The sequence below is a fragment of the Saccopteryx leptura genome, chromosome 10 (assembly GCF_036850995.1).
Source record: "Saccopteryx leptura isolate mSacLep1 chromosome 10, mSacLep1_pri_phased_curated, whole genome shotgun sequence".
Lineage (NCBI taxonomy): Eukaryota > Metazoa > Chordata > Mammalia > Chiroptera > Emballonuridae > Saccopteryx > Saccopteryx leptura.
The window spans coordinates 46,836,207-46,852,727 of record NC_089512.1 but is presented as its reverse complement, the minus strand read 5'-3'; the positions used below and the strand labels follow the sequence as shown (position 1 = coordinate 46,852,727).

The 16,521-nt window shown below is 42.7% G+C and overlaps 1 protein-coding gene across 7 annotated transcripts in view; it reads right to left on the bottom strand.

The window, feature by feature from the left end:
* Positions 1 to 2,431: 2,431 nt before the first annotated feature.
* The window catches only part of NR2C2 (nuclear receptor subfamily 2 group C member 2), a 115,284-nt gene continuing 101,194 nt past the window's right edge, over positions 2,432 to 16,521 (bottom strand). For 6 of the 7 annotated variants that reach the window (XM_066351888.1, XM_066351889.1, XM_066351887.1 and 3 more), the window contains 5 exons: positions 15,728 to 15,849; positions 14,820 to 14,959; positions 13,292 to 13,429; positions 11,871 to 11,976; positions 2,432 to 8,787 (listed from right to left, as the gene is read on the bottom strand). In XM_066351888.1, the coding sequence (XP_066207985.1) occupies positions 8,613 to 8,787; positions 11,871 to 11,976; positions 13,292 to 13,429; positions 14,820 to 14,959; positions 15,728 to 15,849 (681 nt within the window). In that variant the 3' untranslated portion in view covers positions 2,432 to 8,612. The remainder of the gene's footprint in view (positions 8,788 to 11,870; positions 11,977 to 13,291; positions 13,430 to 14,819; positions 14,960 to 15,727; positions 15,850 to 16,521) is intronic. The other variant, XR_010747248.1, reaches the window with a different exon arrangement.

Below are 16,521 nucleotides of genomic sequence, written 5' to 3'. Positions count from 1 at the left end.
GTGGATAGTGTCGGACTGGGACGTGGAGGACGCAGGTTTGAGGCCCTGAGGTCGCCAGCTTGAGCAAGGAGTCAGTCGGTCTGCTGTAGTCACACACACCCCCCCCCCATCAAGGCACATATGAGAAGGCAATCAATGAACTAAGGAGCTGCAACGAAAAATTGATACTTCTCATCTCTCTCCCTTCCTGTCTATCTGTCCCTCTATCTCTGTTAAAAAAAGACTTTGTGGCCCTTTCCTGAAGGACTGGTGCTAGAGGCTGTGTCTCAGTTAACCGTCTTGCTCAGTTCTCCTTTTAATGTTTGTAAGAGGGTGAGATGTTACTGAGGGTCTGTCTAGTAGTTCTTTCCTCCTTAGGTCACAGATATTGCTGCCACTGCTGGTTTTAGCCCTTAGGAAACACCACAGCCCTCTTGGGTCACTTTAAGAACAGGTTTACTTGGTCAAAAGTAAAGGGCAAGCTGGATTACAAGAGCAGTGGAAACAGAGACCAGCAGACTTTGCCCAATGGAATGCAGCAAGGTGGGCTTGGAGGAGCAGGTTTAAGGTCTGAGTTCCTCTCTGATAGAGCCTTGGTCAAGGCCTAACACACTCTGTAAAATGGGAATAAGGGCATTACCCCAAGAGGTAGTTGGCTATGGAAAATGATGTAAGACCAGAATGTGTTTTGTTTGAAACTTGGAGATTATCCCATTAAATTGAGAAATCTGGTTCTTTTTACATTTGATGCTTATATTACAGTTTACTGTGATTATGTACCAGATCTGTGTTTAGGTTGATAGCTTTTGGGGGTTGGGAGGTGTGGTGGGCATGAGGGGTCTAATGTGTAACTGGAAAGCTTCAGTTTTGTTCATTGTGCCTTCTCTCCCATCACCATTTTGAAGGGTGGCTAGAAAAATCTACCCTTCATTCTAATCCCTCCTGTGGGTGCTGGTTTCAGTTCCTGCAATGTTTCTAACCATTCCAACCTGGCTTACTGTAGCATGGCCTTCACACCAGCTGACTGGGCTTTCCACTGGGCCACCAGGTGTTTTCAGTTTGTTCCTTTTGGTCTGTCCTCATAGCTGGTGAAGTATTTCTTCCCTTCATGGTCCACAGGCACAAAAAGGTAGCTAAGATTGCCCTGAACCCAGCTAGTAGACCCCTCTTTAAAGAAATAAATGTCTGGCATTCCTGTTATGTTTGTGTGAACTATTTCATCATAGGCAGCAGATAATGATTCATGGAAATAAACACTACTAGGGGGCACTAGCTTTTTAAACCTTTGTCTTTCATTTCCTACTTTAATAATAATAAAAGATGTGGTTGTGTGTTTTTTTTTTTTTTTTAGTGAGAGGCAGGGAGATAGTGAGGCACACTCCCTCATGAGCCTGACCAGGATCTACCTGGCAACCCTATCTGGGGATGATGCTTGGGTACAGAGCTATTTTTAGCGCCCAAGGCTAATATGCTCCAGAGAAGCTATCCTTGGAGCCATCCTCAGCACCCGGAGCCATGCTCAAACCAACTGAGCCATTGGATGTGGGAGAGGAAGAGAGAAGGGGGAGGTGGGAGAAAAAGCAGATGCTTACTTTTCCTGTGTGTCCTGACCACGAATCAAACCCAGGACATCTATATGCCAGGCCAACACTCTATCCATCAAGCTACTGGCCAGGGCCAAAAGATGGGCTTATTTTTTAAAATATTTTTAAAGACTTTATTCATTTTAGAGAGAGGGAGAAGAGAGAAAGAAGGCAGGGAGGAGCAGGAAGTATCAACTCCTATATATGCCCTGACCAGGCAAGCCCAGGGTTTCAAACTGGCAACCTCAGTGTTCCAGGGTTGCTGCTTTATCCACTTTGCCACCATAGGTCAGGCAAAAGATGGGTTTAAAAGCTACAGGAATAGTAAGAAATTATTAAGGGGTTATGAGGATTTTATGATTGACAGAATGTTTCTTAATTTTATTTGCATAACCAATGTTTGTCACATGGTTTTCAACCTTGTTCTGCTGAAGTGACCAAATTTCTTTTCATTTTCAGTACTACCTGGCCAAACCATTTAAAGTTATTTGGCTGCCAGTGGGTTCTGCCAAGAAATCTTGACTTTGTACTTCAGAATCCTAATCTGAAAATTAGAGGGCAGATGACTTCTGAAACTTTAAGAATATGTCCTGTCTGGTCTGAGGCCTGGCTATGTCTCTGATGGCAATCTGAGAGATCTGGCAGCCCAGGCCCTGCTCCAGAAACGTCAGTCAGTCCAGTGGCTCATCAAATGGAAGGGGCTAAGTTACTCTGGCTGAGTCTAAGGTGAAGTATAGGGTTCTGAGTTCAGGACACTTCCTCACCATCTACTTGGAGTTTAGGTGAGAGCGCTCTGGGGGCTTCTGGCGGTCAGGCATTATTGTTATTACTATTATGAGGAAAAATGATGAGCAGGATGCACGTTAGTCTTTAATTAACTTTTAATAGTATAAACCTCATTTAGGTAGTAGTATTAAGCCACAACAATAATGCCACATTGAGACAGCATTTAATAAAATGCATAAAGCTAATTCATGCACTGCAATACTCTATATACAAACACAACAATGCAAATTCTTCTTCAAGACTGAAGACATTGATTAGATATAAAATTCAGTTTAAAAAGAACATGCTATTTTTTAAATGCCATCACATAAACAAAGCTGATTTTAAGCTACAGCTTTCAACAGGTTTTAAACCTGGAATTAAAATGTAATGGCATAAACAATACTTTCTATATTGGAAAGGGCAGAGGTTACAGAAACGGTCCCAAGAAAATCTAACATCCAAATTTTCCTTTAACAGATGTCTTTTAAAAGGGCTGGTAATATACTTAGCTACATTTTAACAGGTCCAAACTACAGGTAAAAACTATGGTTTGTACTATGAAAAATGTGCAGTTTTTTAGTTATAAAACTAGTTGAACACTGGTTTATACAAGATAATTGGGAGGATATAGAAAAATATTCCAGCACTTGAGTTGTATGTGGCAGCAGCATTTGAGTCCATGAATGCTCTGGTTGTTAACATGACAACTGATTATACTTTCCTAAAGAAAAGCCATTTTTCATGTAAAGTCTACTTCCAAATGTTATTCAAATATTAAGCTTTATCACAGTCTGTCAATTGATAAGTGCTGCTGAGCACTTTTTTCTATATTGTATGTATACATTTTAAGACACCAAAATTGTTGGCTTCTTAAAGTATAGCTGGGCATTAAAAATATCTGACATTCCCTACCCCAAGATACTTTTTTAAAGCTCTTTTTATTTTTAGATTGCTGCTAAGAAAAGTAGCCCCAACGGAAATTTTTTATTTTAAATATTCATTTCGAGACTATCAAGCTTCCATTTGTATTACTTGAACTGGAAAAGCTACCTTCAATAGTGATTGTCACAACAGGAAAGGACAGGGAAAGGTGACAATCACTGCTGGTAGGCCAGTGAAACAGCAGGAGCTTCTTTACATCACAGATGGGGAAGCTGGAGGCTGAATGGCTCAGTCTCACAAAAGGCACTGAGTACTATGGTCTCAATGAAGTGTTTTCAAACATTTCAACAGCTATTAAAAAAAAAAGCAACCCGTGGATTATGTTTTTGCTGTAATGCAGTGATTTCTTTCAGCAGGCCAGCTTTCAACCTTCCCACCAGTTAGGCCCCTATGCTTACCAGGTCCATGAGTAACTACTGCTGGGCGGGGCCTGGCTCCCGATTGCTGAGTCTCAGTTTAAAGCCCGATTTAGGGGGAAAATTCACCAGAATAGACCTGGACAAGGAAAATTTGGCATCTGTAGCTGTAAGGGCATACATGTCCATGTTAAAATGCAATTTTTATCTGAAAATTTAAAATCATAATTTAGAAAAGGCAGTGGATTTCATTCACATGCTATAGTTGGAGAGTAATTTAAAATTTGTAACTTATATGCCATAAAGTCAGCCATAACATTTATGCTTATTTTTAAAAAATACTTGGTAGGTTTTTCCCCCCCGACTGGCGTTGGATTGATGGGAACTAATATTTAGTCACAGGGCAGTGCCCACCGTCTGCTGACTGAGTCTAGAACAAGTGGGGAAATTGCTACATTGGAGGGAGCCAGGCCTCATAACACAGTTCTGAAACTGACCATGTGACAGCCAGTCTCTGGGAAGGCCAGCAGCTCAAGCTACCAAGTTCCTTCCAGTTAGGCAATAAATAGGTATGTTGACAAACAGTTAAAGATCCTCACCTAGTTTTTGGACATTAGGATAAACTGTATTCCGGCTTCCTAGTCCTTGTCTGACTCTAGAGAAAACAGCAATGTTCTCCTGTCAGGACCTTTTCTGACTGGAACTTTCCCTGGTACAGAGTAGAGATTCATGGCCTTTCCCAGCCAGACTCACCCAAAGGAAAATGGAGTTAAAATCTCAGCAAATCCATCCTGCTGAGGGACCGTGGAACACCCACATCTATTTACTTTAGCAACTCTTATCGTAGATCTCTTTAAAACATTAGGAGAGTTTGGATATGTGGCTACATGTCTGGAGACATAATATACATCTATGTACACATACACTATATACACTGTACATATATAGAAGATATAAACACATGTACATTCACTCAGTCATACAAACCTATAAATCTGTACACGCACAATGTGCTGAGGGGAGCTCAGGGCTGGACACACAGATGTGCACACTGGTGGGAGGCACACGGGGAGGTCTAGAGCCCTGTGTACAAGAGACCCCAAACCCACTCTGTCTTGATTGCAAATTCACATCAAAGTTAAAACATTTTCAAAGAACCACACAATCTAGGAAATGGAAGTGGGACAAAAGCACGGGGTCATCTGTCCTGCCTGCTCAAACCCTACCAGGATCTAAAGGGCACTGACCTCCCAAGATAAAGGTGAGTGTCAGAAGATGACTCTTGTCATGACTTGGACTCAGAGAAGAATTGAAATGTCACTTATAGCCCCACTGAACATCTGGCCCTTTCCAGTGGAAAGGACTGCCACGTGCTTCTGGACTCTATAATCTAACCAGGTCATAGAACTTAGATCCATAGCCAAGGGCTGCTTGTCAGGCAGAGAGTGAGACTCTTCTGATGGAACTACCCCCTAAGGATTATGATGTTTTTTCCCTATAATAAAAGCACTACATACAACTAGAGTCCTCCTGATTCTTGGCTCCCTGACATGGCTGTTGCCCAAATAAGCAAACCCACTAAGGAAGCTCACTCTAGAGAGTGCATTGCCACCATGCTGGGCAGCCCAGGTTTGACATGTCCATTGCTATCACAAAGACTGGTGGCAACTACCTCAGAACAGAGTCCACATTTAATACTGACACTGACAAGCTAGAAAATCCCTCAAGGGATATTATATAACACATCATACAAGGGACTATACAGGAACTTAAATATAAAACCCAAACAAGAAAAGAATCCCACAAAGATAGACAATAAATAACCCCCAATAAACATACAAAAATCTCAAATTAGAAGGGTGGTAACACACTGCCTTAAAAATACTTTCCAGGCACAACTTGGAAAGTATTAATTTGCATGAGTAATTTGGTTTTTATCTAAGTCTCTTCCTGTCCTATTTTATGGTTATATGTAATGAACTAAAGAAATTTCAACAATGCCTGTCTAACATATAGATACCACTAGAAAGAGTCCATTTCCTTACAGAGCAACGGTGTCTGCCTGTCCCCCCGCCCCCCTGAGCCAGTGCACCTCTTCTCACTGAGGGATGACTGGCTAGGCCAGCAGTAGGATACGTGTGAGTAGGCTACATGGCAAAGAATCCCACTCCTGCTTTATTTCCCTCAGATTCAGGTGTAGGGCTGGCCTACTTCACTAAATCTAGAGTTTGAAACTACTAACCTGGGTTAAAAGCCTCATGAAAGTTGAGCCCAAATATCTGCTTGGAATCCCTTTCAATAAATCTTGACTTTGAGCTTACTTGTTTGAACTAGATTGGCAAGAAATGGAATAGACCTGCTGTCAAATGTTTGAAATGATCTGGGGCAGGGAGAATTCAGGTAGTATGGACCAGATCTTTAAGGTACAGGTACCTTCACAGTAAGGCCAAACGGATCTGGGAAACTAATGAGGAGTGCTCAAACCTCCAAATGGTCCACTGGGATCAGCCACCACCAGTGAAGGGACTCAAGGAAAAAGGACTGGGTAAGAATCAGCAACTTCCTAAGCTAAACTGACTTTTCTCCAGGGCTATCTTGCTGGAGTGTGGCACTTTCCTATTCAAGTGTTCACTTTCCTGCTAGTTATCACCTTCTCTTCCCAACATATAAGCAGTGGCTTCATCAGGACTGCAGCCTAGGTCCTGGCTAACCTGACCCATTATCTTAAGGCAGCCAGAATCTAAAAGTCTAGTAGACACAGGATTCCCAGGGCCTGCCCCTGGGAATGAGGGAGCTGACCAGTGGGCCTTTTCACCAACACTGAGAACTTAAATCTGAAAGATGAGACACAATATATTTCTAGGGAGCCACTTTGTGATCAACAGACATGCTTACATTTAAAAATTAAAGAAAAGAAAAATAGACAATTCGCTGTGTAAGATGCATGAACGTGCTTCAAAATACCCTCTGCTAAAACCTTTCACAAGCAGAAATGATATAGACCTGCCTTAATTCCATTGTCTTGGCCAGTTTTTGTTTTAATTTTGAAATTTAAATCATTTCATAGTTAGAAAACAAAAATTTAAGCCAGGAAGATTAAATCCTTTCCATTATTTTATAATGGGCACCTCACTATTCTTCAAAATTTGCTTCCAAGGCATGAACTATAAATGATAGATCCAAACTGGAATTCGAACTGGTTAGACTGCTCCCACTTAATTCTCACTAATGACTTTCATAAAGTGCTGCTAACACTTCAGAATAAAGCATCCCGTTATGATGTAAGCCAGTGGCTGGCTCGACCAACACCCACACACAACTTGTGAAGTGCCCACCATGACTGAGGGCCTGAACCAGACCCAGAGTGCCCAGGAGGCAGGGAGTGCACTGTGACCTTTTTGGATATCATCTGATCAAAAGATTTAAGAGATGCAAACTTAACCTTACATTGTAGTTTATTATTCTGGGCTATACAAAAAGAAAATGCAAAGTACCTGTCTCAGTCTTGGGCACAACACCTTTCCCAAATAGGAAATGCTCGCTGCAGCTCACTTCCATGGGTATTTATGGGTGCTCTTCTCTAGATAGAACTTCCTTATAACCACATTCAGTTCTTGTAAACGATGGTTGCTACAAGTTATGAAAAAGAAGATAACTTTGGGAATTAAGGGTTATTTTATAAGGAGCAGGCAGCCTGCTTCTGCATCCATCATCTAAATGCTCCAGGGTTTGCTGGCACACACCTGGGGGAATCAAAGTGCACGGTGGGCCAGTACCATTAAAAGACTTGCCAGCAGAGATGCTGAGTCTGGAGACATTCTGAAAAACCCTGATATTTAAGGTCAAGAGAGCACCCTTCCATTCAGCTTCACCACCACTGCCCTAACCAGGCAGCAAGATCCTGTATACATACCCCACCCCCATAGTATTATTGAACTGCAGGAAAACAGGCCCTTTTCAAGGGGCATCTGGAATAGAATCCCAAAGGGGAACCCTCACACTTCTAGGGAGGCTACATCCCTCCATCTGAAAATTGCAGCCACCCTCAGATTGTATTCAAGAAATACTACTATTAAGGGTTCAAAATGCCCAACTTGCACTTTTTGGTCAGAAGGCTTCATTGTCCATAATGGTGGAGGTAATTTGGGGATGGTGTCAATTGCTGCAGGAATTGGCAGTTAATGTCTGGTCGCAATCCAATTCTGAGAATCAGTCATCAGAAGATGCCTCTCACAGACCAGGACCAGAGGGCAGGGAACCTGACAAGCATCAGCTCTGACTGAGGAAGCTTTTAGCTGGGTCGCCACCAATTGTGCTAGCACACTCCCACTTTCTGCATGATACAGATAAGCACATTTTCATTTGCTCACAGGAATTTAGTTCAATACCACCAAAGTGTGCACACAATTAGGAATGATGCCTTCTTCTCTTAAAAGTAAATGATTGTCTCCTGTACCCTATTGCATTTTCACAAAAATCATTAGCATTTTGGCAAGATGTATACAATTTTCCATTTGCCCTGCGCATAGACAAGATGTTACTAACTTTATGCATCAAAAAGAAGTGCTTAGAAAGTGCTAATGTTATTACCCTGGTAATTAGTAGCTATTAATTCCAAGGACATTTTTACTATATATACACACATACTGTTCTCTTAGGTTCTTTTAGTTTTAATACTAGTCTCTTGACATTATAAAACTTTGTTTTTTGCCCTTTGAGAATTTCTAAATACAAATTGAGTTAAAAGATTGTTCCAAAACCTGCTGCTTCATCAAAAGGCATTAAAACATTTCTTATGGCAGGAAAGGATCCTACTAGTCTTTTAGTTGCTATTGTCAGGGATTAAGAGATAAGAAGAAACCAGGTAGGAAGTAATGAACATACTGGAAATATTTGCACATACCAAAATACTACTACTTCATTTTCTGTGTCTCTGAGCCATCCCAGGAGGACCCTTTGCTCCTCAGCAGCTGTGTGGGGCGCACTATAAACTGGCTCCGGTGATCTGGCCATTGTACTCTGCCGTCTCCATCTTGAGGATGTAGGGGATTATGCTGTCTATCGAAACATTGCCAATGAGACCAGTAAAAAAAAGTTCTTCTGTTATGTTGGAGCTCATCAGCCTGAGTGCCGGCAGGCGGACGAGAATCCGGGCCAATCTGTAAGAGGGGGGGTCATTAGAGAACGAGGGATTCCAGGACTTTGTCCTGGACAGGCTCCCAGGGGCTCTATCTGCACTGCTCAGTACTGAACCAAACAACAGATCCATCCACTATCCACTTCTCGTTTTTCTGGTTTCAGCAGTTTCTCTTGTAGGAGTTTATCATGAGAAAAAGAAATAAAAGTGAGTGCAAAGATAGATGTATGTACAAATATATTCCCTTCATTGTTTATAACAGCTCTCCTCAACCCGACCAAAAAAAAAAAAGTGGAAATCTATCAATAGAGGACAGATGTCTTATATAATGGGACCAATATATACTTATTGCAGAGGACAATAAAGATCTATATTCATTAATAAGGAAAGAAATCCATGACATGTAGCTGAATAAAAACTTGAAAGGAGGTTGTGAAACAGCAAACAAGCACAATGGCACTTGTGCATATTTATTTCTGTGCACATGAGCAAAGAGTATTCAGGAGGCTGTGCACTAGAATGCTAATGGTTGGCCTCTACTGGGAGTTAAAGTGATCTTCCATATAAAAACTTGTTCTGCACTGCCCTAACTTCCAGTATTCATTTAGCTTTATAATTTAAAATAAAACAGTAAAATTATTTTTGTTTTGAAGAAACTCTGGGTTGGGAGGGCACACCATGATCCTCTCCTGGAGGGTCACAGGACACTGTCTAAAGCCATTCTACAGCCAGTACACACAGCAGTGTGTGAGAACACGCACGGCAGTGCTGGCCTATCAGGAAACAACCTATGTTTTCATCAACAGGAAATCTTAAATTACAGTATCTCCACGGCCACAGAAAATAAAGAAGAGTAATATGTATACTCACTATTTTTTAAAATGGTTATAAAACATTGTATTTTATGATGCTAATTACACATACATGAAAAACTTCTGGAAGTACATAAAATGTTAACAGGTATCTAGACAGTGGTATTTCCAGTTAAATTATTATTTTTTTGCTTTCCAGAATGTTCTAATCTTTTTCTACAGTGAACATTGTATGTTGTTTAAAAAATATTATATATTTATCTCCGTATTATGCAAGCAACATTCCCTCACCATCATCCATTCATCCAACCATTGAGTCTTGCAGGGCGCACAAAGGTGTAAGGGGTTACCACCACAGACCTGGAGGGGTTGACCAGCTGTAGGGTGTCAGGAAGTCAGCAAAGGCAAATCAAGAAGGACTTCCTGGAGCATGCTACATCTCAGTTGGGCCTTAGAGGCTGGCTAAAATGTCTATCAGCAGAGATGCAAAGAATGGGAGAAATAAGGGTATTTCAGGAAGAACAAACGGTATGAAAAAAAGCATAAGGATGGAAAAGGCAGAATGTAAAAATAAGATGAATGTATAAACAGGATGTAAACCATTCTAGGGCTGTTCCTAAGGGAACTGTCTTTGGATAAGTTTCTGAATTCTATGAGAAAGACTCCCTTCTCTCATTTTTGGTCCCAAATCACTTCGCTTGCTCCCTTCTCCCCCTGGGTCCCTGACTGGACAAGGAGTGACTCAGGATTTTTTTCAGAATATCTACTTTCAAAGACAAAAGAGTTGCTATTGTCAAGGTGACTGTAGTATGCTGTGGCTCTGCCAGCAGCCCTTAGAGCAGGGGTCTCAAACTCAACTCAGCATGTGGGCCGCAGAGCAAGATCACAGCCGTTAGGCGGGCCGCACTAGGTCTACAAAAGGCAACTGTTACGCAACACTTTTCTCACTGCAGTTGAAAACAAAAAAAAATCAGTACAACAAGCACAATTGTACATGCAGTTTAATCAGTGTCACAAAACGACCAGAAACTGTAGTTCGCATCACAACTGCTGTTAACTAAGCTAATATCTAGCTAGGATGCTAGAGAAATGAAAAATACAAGTAGGCCCCTAGGCTTACTTAATTTTATCCAAAATATTTTGAACTTCGTGGATTAGTCTGCGGGCCGCGAGTTTGAGACCCCTGCCTTAGAGGGATATTTTTAGCCTCTTCTGGCTATAGGCACTATGTAGGAGTAGGCCCATGGCCTCTTCAGGGGATAGCTTGCCTTGCCTGGTTGGATGGATGTGTTCCAGGTTGAGTGCATTACTTGACAGTCTCAATCTGTATGTACTGAAGCTAAAGAATTTATTCTAGATTCATGATGAGGTATTTAGTGATCTCAATAGAAAATGGATCCGGCTTTGGCAAAGCTGCCTGTGAGCCATGGAGGTGTGCCTAAAGCAAAGGTAGGTTCTCTGCTAGCAGGGCAAGCCACAACCCCCCATCCCCAATCACACCAGAGAAATGGTTCTCCTGGGCTTGAGATGCAAATTGGGGAAGGTGGAGCCCAGGCACCTTCCCTTGCTCTAGCATGTATTTCGAGGAGACAGGATGGGGAGGGAAAAGAAAATAATTTGCTTGATAGGGCCCCAGAAATTCATGTAGCCTCCAGTGGGTTGGAAGTGAAAGAGCTCCTCCAGTCCTCAGCTGAAAAGCCTTCTAAGCACTCTGCCCAATTTCAGAACTTTCCTGTTCAAGTCTGCATGAGAAAGCCTGCTGCCCAACCATTACAAATAATACAAATTAATTTTCTAAAGTCAATTTATCTAAGGATAAAATGACTGTTTTATACAACCCACTCACTGCTTTACAGGGCTCAGATTTGGTTTCTGTCAATGAAAACTTTTCTGTCAAGTATTCTAGCATTGCCTCTTGAGTGGATGCGAACCAGAAGGGCAGAGCTTCCAGCGGTTCTGGACCAGGGTGTCTCCATGAGGACTCAAGCCCCTCATGTTAGGCCCAGAGGAGACCAGACAGCATCGACTCTAACCACAAATCACAGAGGAGCACCCAAGGTCTCTATGCCCACCGTTACCCAGCAACACTGGGATGGCCTGATATTCCTGACCCTTCCCCACTGGCACTTTCTGTACTTCATTACCACCTATAAAATTTAAGAATTAAGGCATCATCAAATGGAGGCTTTACCAGGCTGCTAGAAACGGGAAGGCTAACAATTTATATTTGCAACTATAGATCCAATCACACTCCTCCCTGCCCCGAGCAAGAGTGGGTGCCTGTGCATCTCACCGGTAGGTGTCTTCCGAGTAGGTTTTCTGAACATAGTCCTGCAACTCCATCTGAGCCTTTTCTTGGAATTTTTCAATCTGGCTTGTGCCGGTCAAACCTGGATGATCTAAAAAGAGAAAAGTGCCCCCAAATTGCCCTCTGTTTGGAAAACCTCACAGATTTTTATTTTTTAAGGTGAGAGGAGGGGAGATAGTGAGGCAGGCTCCCGCTTGTGCCCTGACCGGAATCTACCCGGCAACCCCATCTGGGACTGATGCTCAAGTACCGAGTATTTTTAGTGCAAGAGGCTGATGGGGCTCCACTGGAGCTATCCTCAGCGCCTGGGGCCATGCTTGAATCAATTGAGCCACTGGCTGTGGGAGGGAAAGAAGGAGAGAAAGGGGAGAGGAAGGGGAAGAGAAGCAGATGGTCGCTTTTCCTGACGGAGGAATAAACCCGGGATGTCTATACCAGGCTGACGCTATCCACTGAACCACTGGCCAAGACCCAGATTTCTTAGTGCTTATTTTTAACCAAACTTCTGACACATTTCTCAAGTACAGCAGATTGAACTCTGAAGGCTGATCGTGTCTGGAAGTTATGATTAGAACTCTGGATTTTCCTGTGCTAAGCCAAGGCCAGGAGGTGCCCAGGAAGTGCCCCAGCTGCTAGTTCTGGACATTCACTTCTCATTACTCTTTAAAAAAACACATTGATTTTAAAACTATCACATGAAATTAGAAATTTATTTTCTAGATATCACATAATTTTCCCTATTTTTATTAGCTATTTTGTTGTTTATGTAAGGAGGCTTAAGGAGGAAGGGAAAGGTTAGGCTGTGTAGAACCCCAGCTGTTGAGCACAATGCTAAGGTCAACAGTCTCCCAAGTGACCTCCCAGGAGGCTCCGAGATAACAGCCTAACAGCTAAGGGGAAGTGAGTGAGGCCATCTCAGCCGTCTCTTTCCACCACCAGTCCTGCTGTTTCTTCTTTGCCTGCTGTGACCACACCTTTTTGTGTGCCCTGTAGCAGCTGCTGCTACTGCCCTCCACAGAGACTATGGGTAAACTTGTGCAGTTTCGATCTGTAATGTTTTATATATGCTAACATAACCTGAAAATTGGCAAAGAGCAAAACAAAAATCAAAACAAAAAGGATACAGAATGGTAAAAAAACTATTTTGTATGCTGTAGTCCTGTTTGGCCAGTGGTTTAATTAGGATATGGATTAAGTCTATTCAGAATATAAAGCCATTTCTTTGAGACTGTACAGGCAAGAATTTAAAAGAATATATGTAAGCTAGCAAAGCACACCTATTATGAGAACATTAAGTCACAATGTTGCAGGGCTCTGTATACTGCAGACTTCACAATATATTCATGCTGACAAACATCAGTGGACATAGGTGGAAAACAGTCATGCGCCACCATCGCATATCTTACCGGGGCTAAAGAGAACTATAGCTTTAAGGTATGCATACTCATAGCCGTCTATATCCAGCTTCGCCATGCTGTTACAGAACTCCTGAAGTTTCCAGATGTGCTCCATGACTTGCTTTATCCGGTCACCAGAAAGTTTATCTAGAAATCAACATCACAGATTCCCTAAGAAAGGTTGATAAGAACAGTAACGCAAGCTTCTTTGAGGGAGGAAAAAGTCTATGGCCATACCACCCTGAACACGCCCAATCTCGTCTGATCTCGGGTCAGGCCTGGTTAGTACTTGGATGGGAGGAGGGAAAAAGAATAATTTCATGTTTTAATGAAAAACCAGTTATCTTAAGGTGGTTAAGATCTTTATTTTCCAGTTGAACGGGATACGACAACATGTACCCCAATTCCACTGTTATACACTCGGCCTCCATACTAAACCCCTGGACCAGCGATTCTCCACCCTGGTCTGTAGTATAATTGGTAATTCCTTTTATTCTATGCTTAAGATCCTTACATGCATCCTTATTAATGGTTAGGTTTTCTAAGTCTCTGCAGGCATTTAATAAATATTTGCCAACCTGAAATGTTGGCATTTTAGTTGTCAAAATAACTATATGTTATCTGATTTACCCTTAAGATAATCTTTTGCTGAGGGGTATCAGTATTATTCTCAGTTAAAAATAAAACTCGAAGCTCATTAGTGAACTAATCTAACTTAAATTCAATAAAATGTTTCAGGGTTTAAAAACAAAATTACCTTTTATAACTATTCCAAAGGAATAACTACAAAAACAAAGGTGTGATGAGGTAACTGACAGTACTTGATGTTAACACCTGGGCTGCTCAATTACAAGTACAGTTGAATTTCCCTTCAGCTGCAAGTTTAGACTGTCAGTGTTAGTCTTGAACCCTGGAAATGCTCCACTTAGTCAATGTCTTCAATGTGTTGAGGACATACAGCATGTGGACAGACTGCACTGGCTGTCCTGACACACTGGGATCTGACAACCAAATGTTAGGTGGCTGTCACAGATCTTAGAAGAGAGTCATTGTTCACAAGGAGCTGGGTGAGGTAACTGTCCTAGACCAGAGGGTCTACACGACCTAGGTTGATGCCTCAGCTTTTCTTCTTGCTATTTCATTTGGGACAAGCTAGGGACCTTGCCCAAACCTCATTTTCCCCATATGTAACACTGAGATGACAGTGTCTACTTTACAGGGTTGTGAGGATTTATGAGCTATTATACATGTTAATGAAGATAAAAACATAAATTGCGATTATTTTGAACACATCATTACATGACTGTGTAGCAGGAAGTTGCCAACTTTTTTCAATTATCCTCCCTCCCCTATCTTTCATATTCATTATATATAAAAAAGCCAATCAGGTAGAAATGTAAATGTTCTGACTGGTGAAGGTCCTATTACTTGAAAGTTCAACCTCCTTCTGCCTATGGATGGTGTGGGACACTAAGGCTAGCCAAATTGCAACAGGCCAGCCTAGACAGAGACCTACTCCCCCACATCCCGGCCCTACCTTCCTGGATGCTGTTCTGTAGGTGGTTGACGATGGCTGCCAGGATAGTGGAGAGACTCATGACCTGGGCACACTGGGCCAAGCCAAGGGTGAAGAGCTCATTCCAGCAGGCCCGCACCAGACTGGTGTTGCAGTCCTGCCTGGGTACACAGAGGTGAGGGTGAGTGCAGGTGCAAGTTGGCCCTTCTCCAAACCCCAGCATGCCCCAAACAAGTGGACTCACCAAGTATGTGCTGAGGGTCTACGGTTTATACGGGATCATTCTCTAAGAACACTACTGTCTAAGGATCTCTAAGTTCCTCTAAGGATAAACTATTCTCTTAAAAAAGATTCTTTGAACTTAAGTAATGAAAAACTTCAATAGGTATGACTGAACCATCATTTAATACAGCCATCTAAATCTGAAGCTGTCCTGACGTGGCTCTGTCATGAGAGGATGCAGCAATCAAAGGACTAAGCTGAGTGTAGACTGAAGAAAGGAGACATACCCCACACCTATGCATGGTAATGGAGGGTCACAAACCCTGCCGAGGAGGGGCTGGGAAGAAGGGGCATCCAAGTCAGCTTTCAGCCCTGCCTTGGGTAATTTATACTTAGGATAACATGGCTGGTGCACTGCAAAACTGTATTTCCTTATCTCAGACACCCCCCCAGATACAGCATGCTCCTATGTGTCTCCAGATTTTAGGATGACTCCTGCCTCTATTCCACTCTATCCCCAGCTCTTAGCTCTAAGTCCTTAGCACATGGAGGAGGCTTGATAGAGATTTGAGGAACACTGCAGAAGTGGCAACCATGGTCCTCTGCTACTAGTCCACTGACTAATAAGAAAATTAGGTTATAGGAACAAACTGGAAGGGTCCTCAGAGATCTTCCAGGCTACTCCTACAGAGGGGAATGCCACTTACCCAAGTGCCTGAAAGGCTGGGATTGACCTGGCCCAGTGCATGGAGAGGAAGAGCAGGCGGGATGCAGACTCACAGATGTAGTGCACGTTGAGGTACTCTGGCATTGGGCTGGGCATCGTTAGCTGGAGAAGAAAAGGTAGAGCACAGGAGGTGACGGAAGGACAGGGTATAACCTGGTTTGTTAATACAAATTCCTGTTGCATTTCAACATCAAGGCAGCCAGAGCCACTGTCTCTGATGTTGAGGGTCCTATGCGGACCGATTCTAGGAAGCCTGTCCTCTGCAGGAGGTGCTGGTATCAGCTCCCCATGGTTTCTTGCCCAGTGAACTAGGGTTTGATGGTCCTCGGAATGTGGAATGATGGGGATCCCCCCAGCTTACCCATACAAGGACTTCTTTTCAACTCTTGCCTCAACCAAGGCACTCCATTTTGAATCACAGGTTAAAGTCTAAATCAAATTGGGGAGAAAGAGGTCAACTTCTTGGATTAGTAGACATTTGGAAGGTGGCCTCAAGGCAACAGTGAGTGAGAGGTGAGCAGAAATCCAGATGGTAGGAGGAGAAGATCCTACTAGCAAAATGTCAGGCCCGGGTTTCAGGGGCTTCACTGACGGAGCTCTAATGCCTTTGAAGCTTGAATCCCACTGGTGATCTGTGTCCTCGGTACCTCTGGACAAGGACCCAATCTTCCTAAGTGACTAAACAGATCTTTCTAGTAAAGAACGCTGGGAGAACAGGAAGATTCAATCTGGAGCCCTACAGACTAAGAGGGCTTCAGGGAAGCTGGAAGTGTC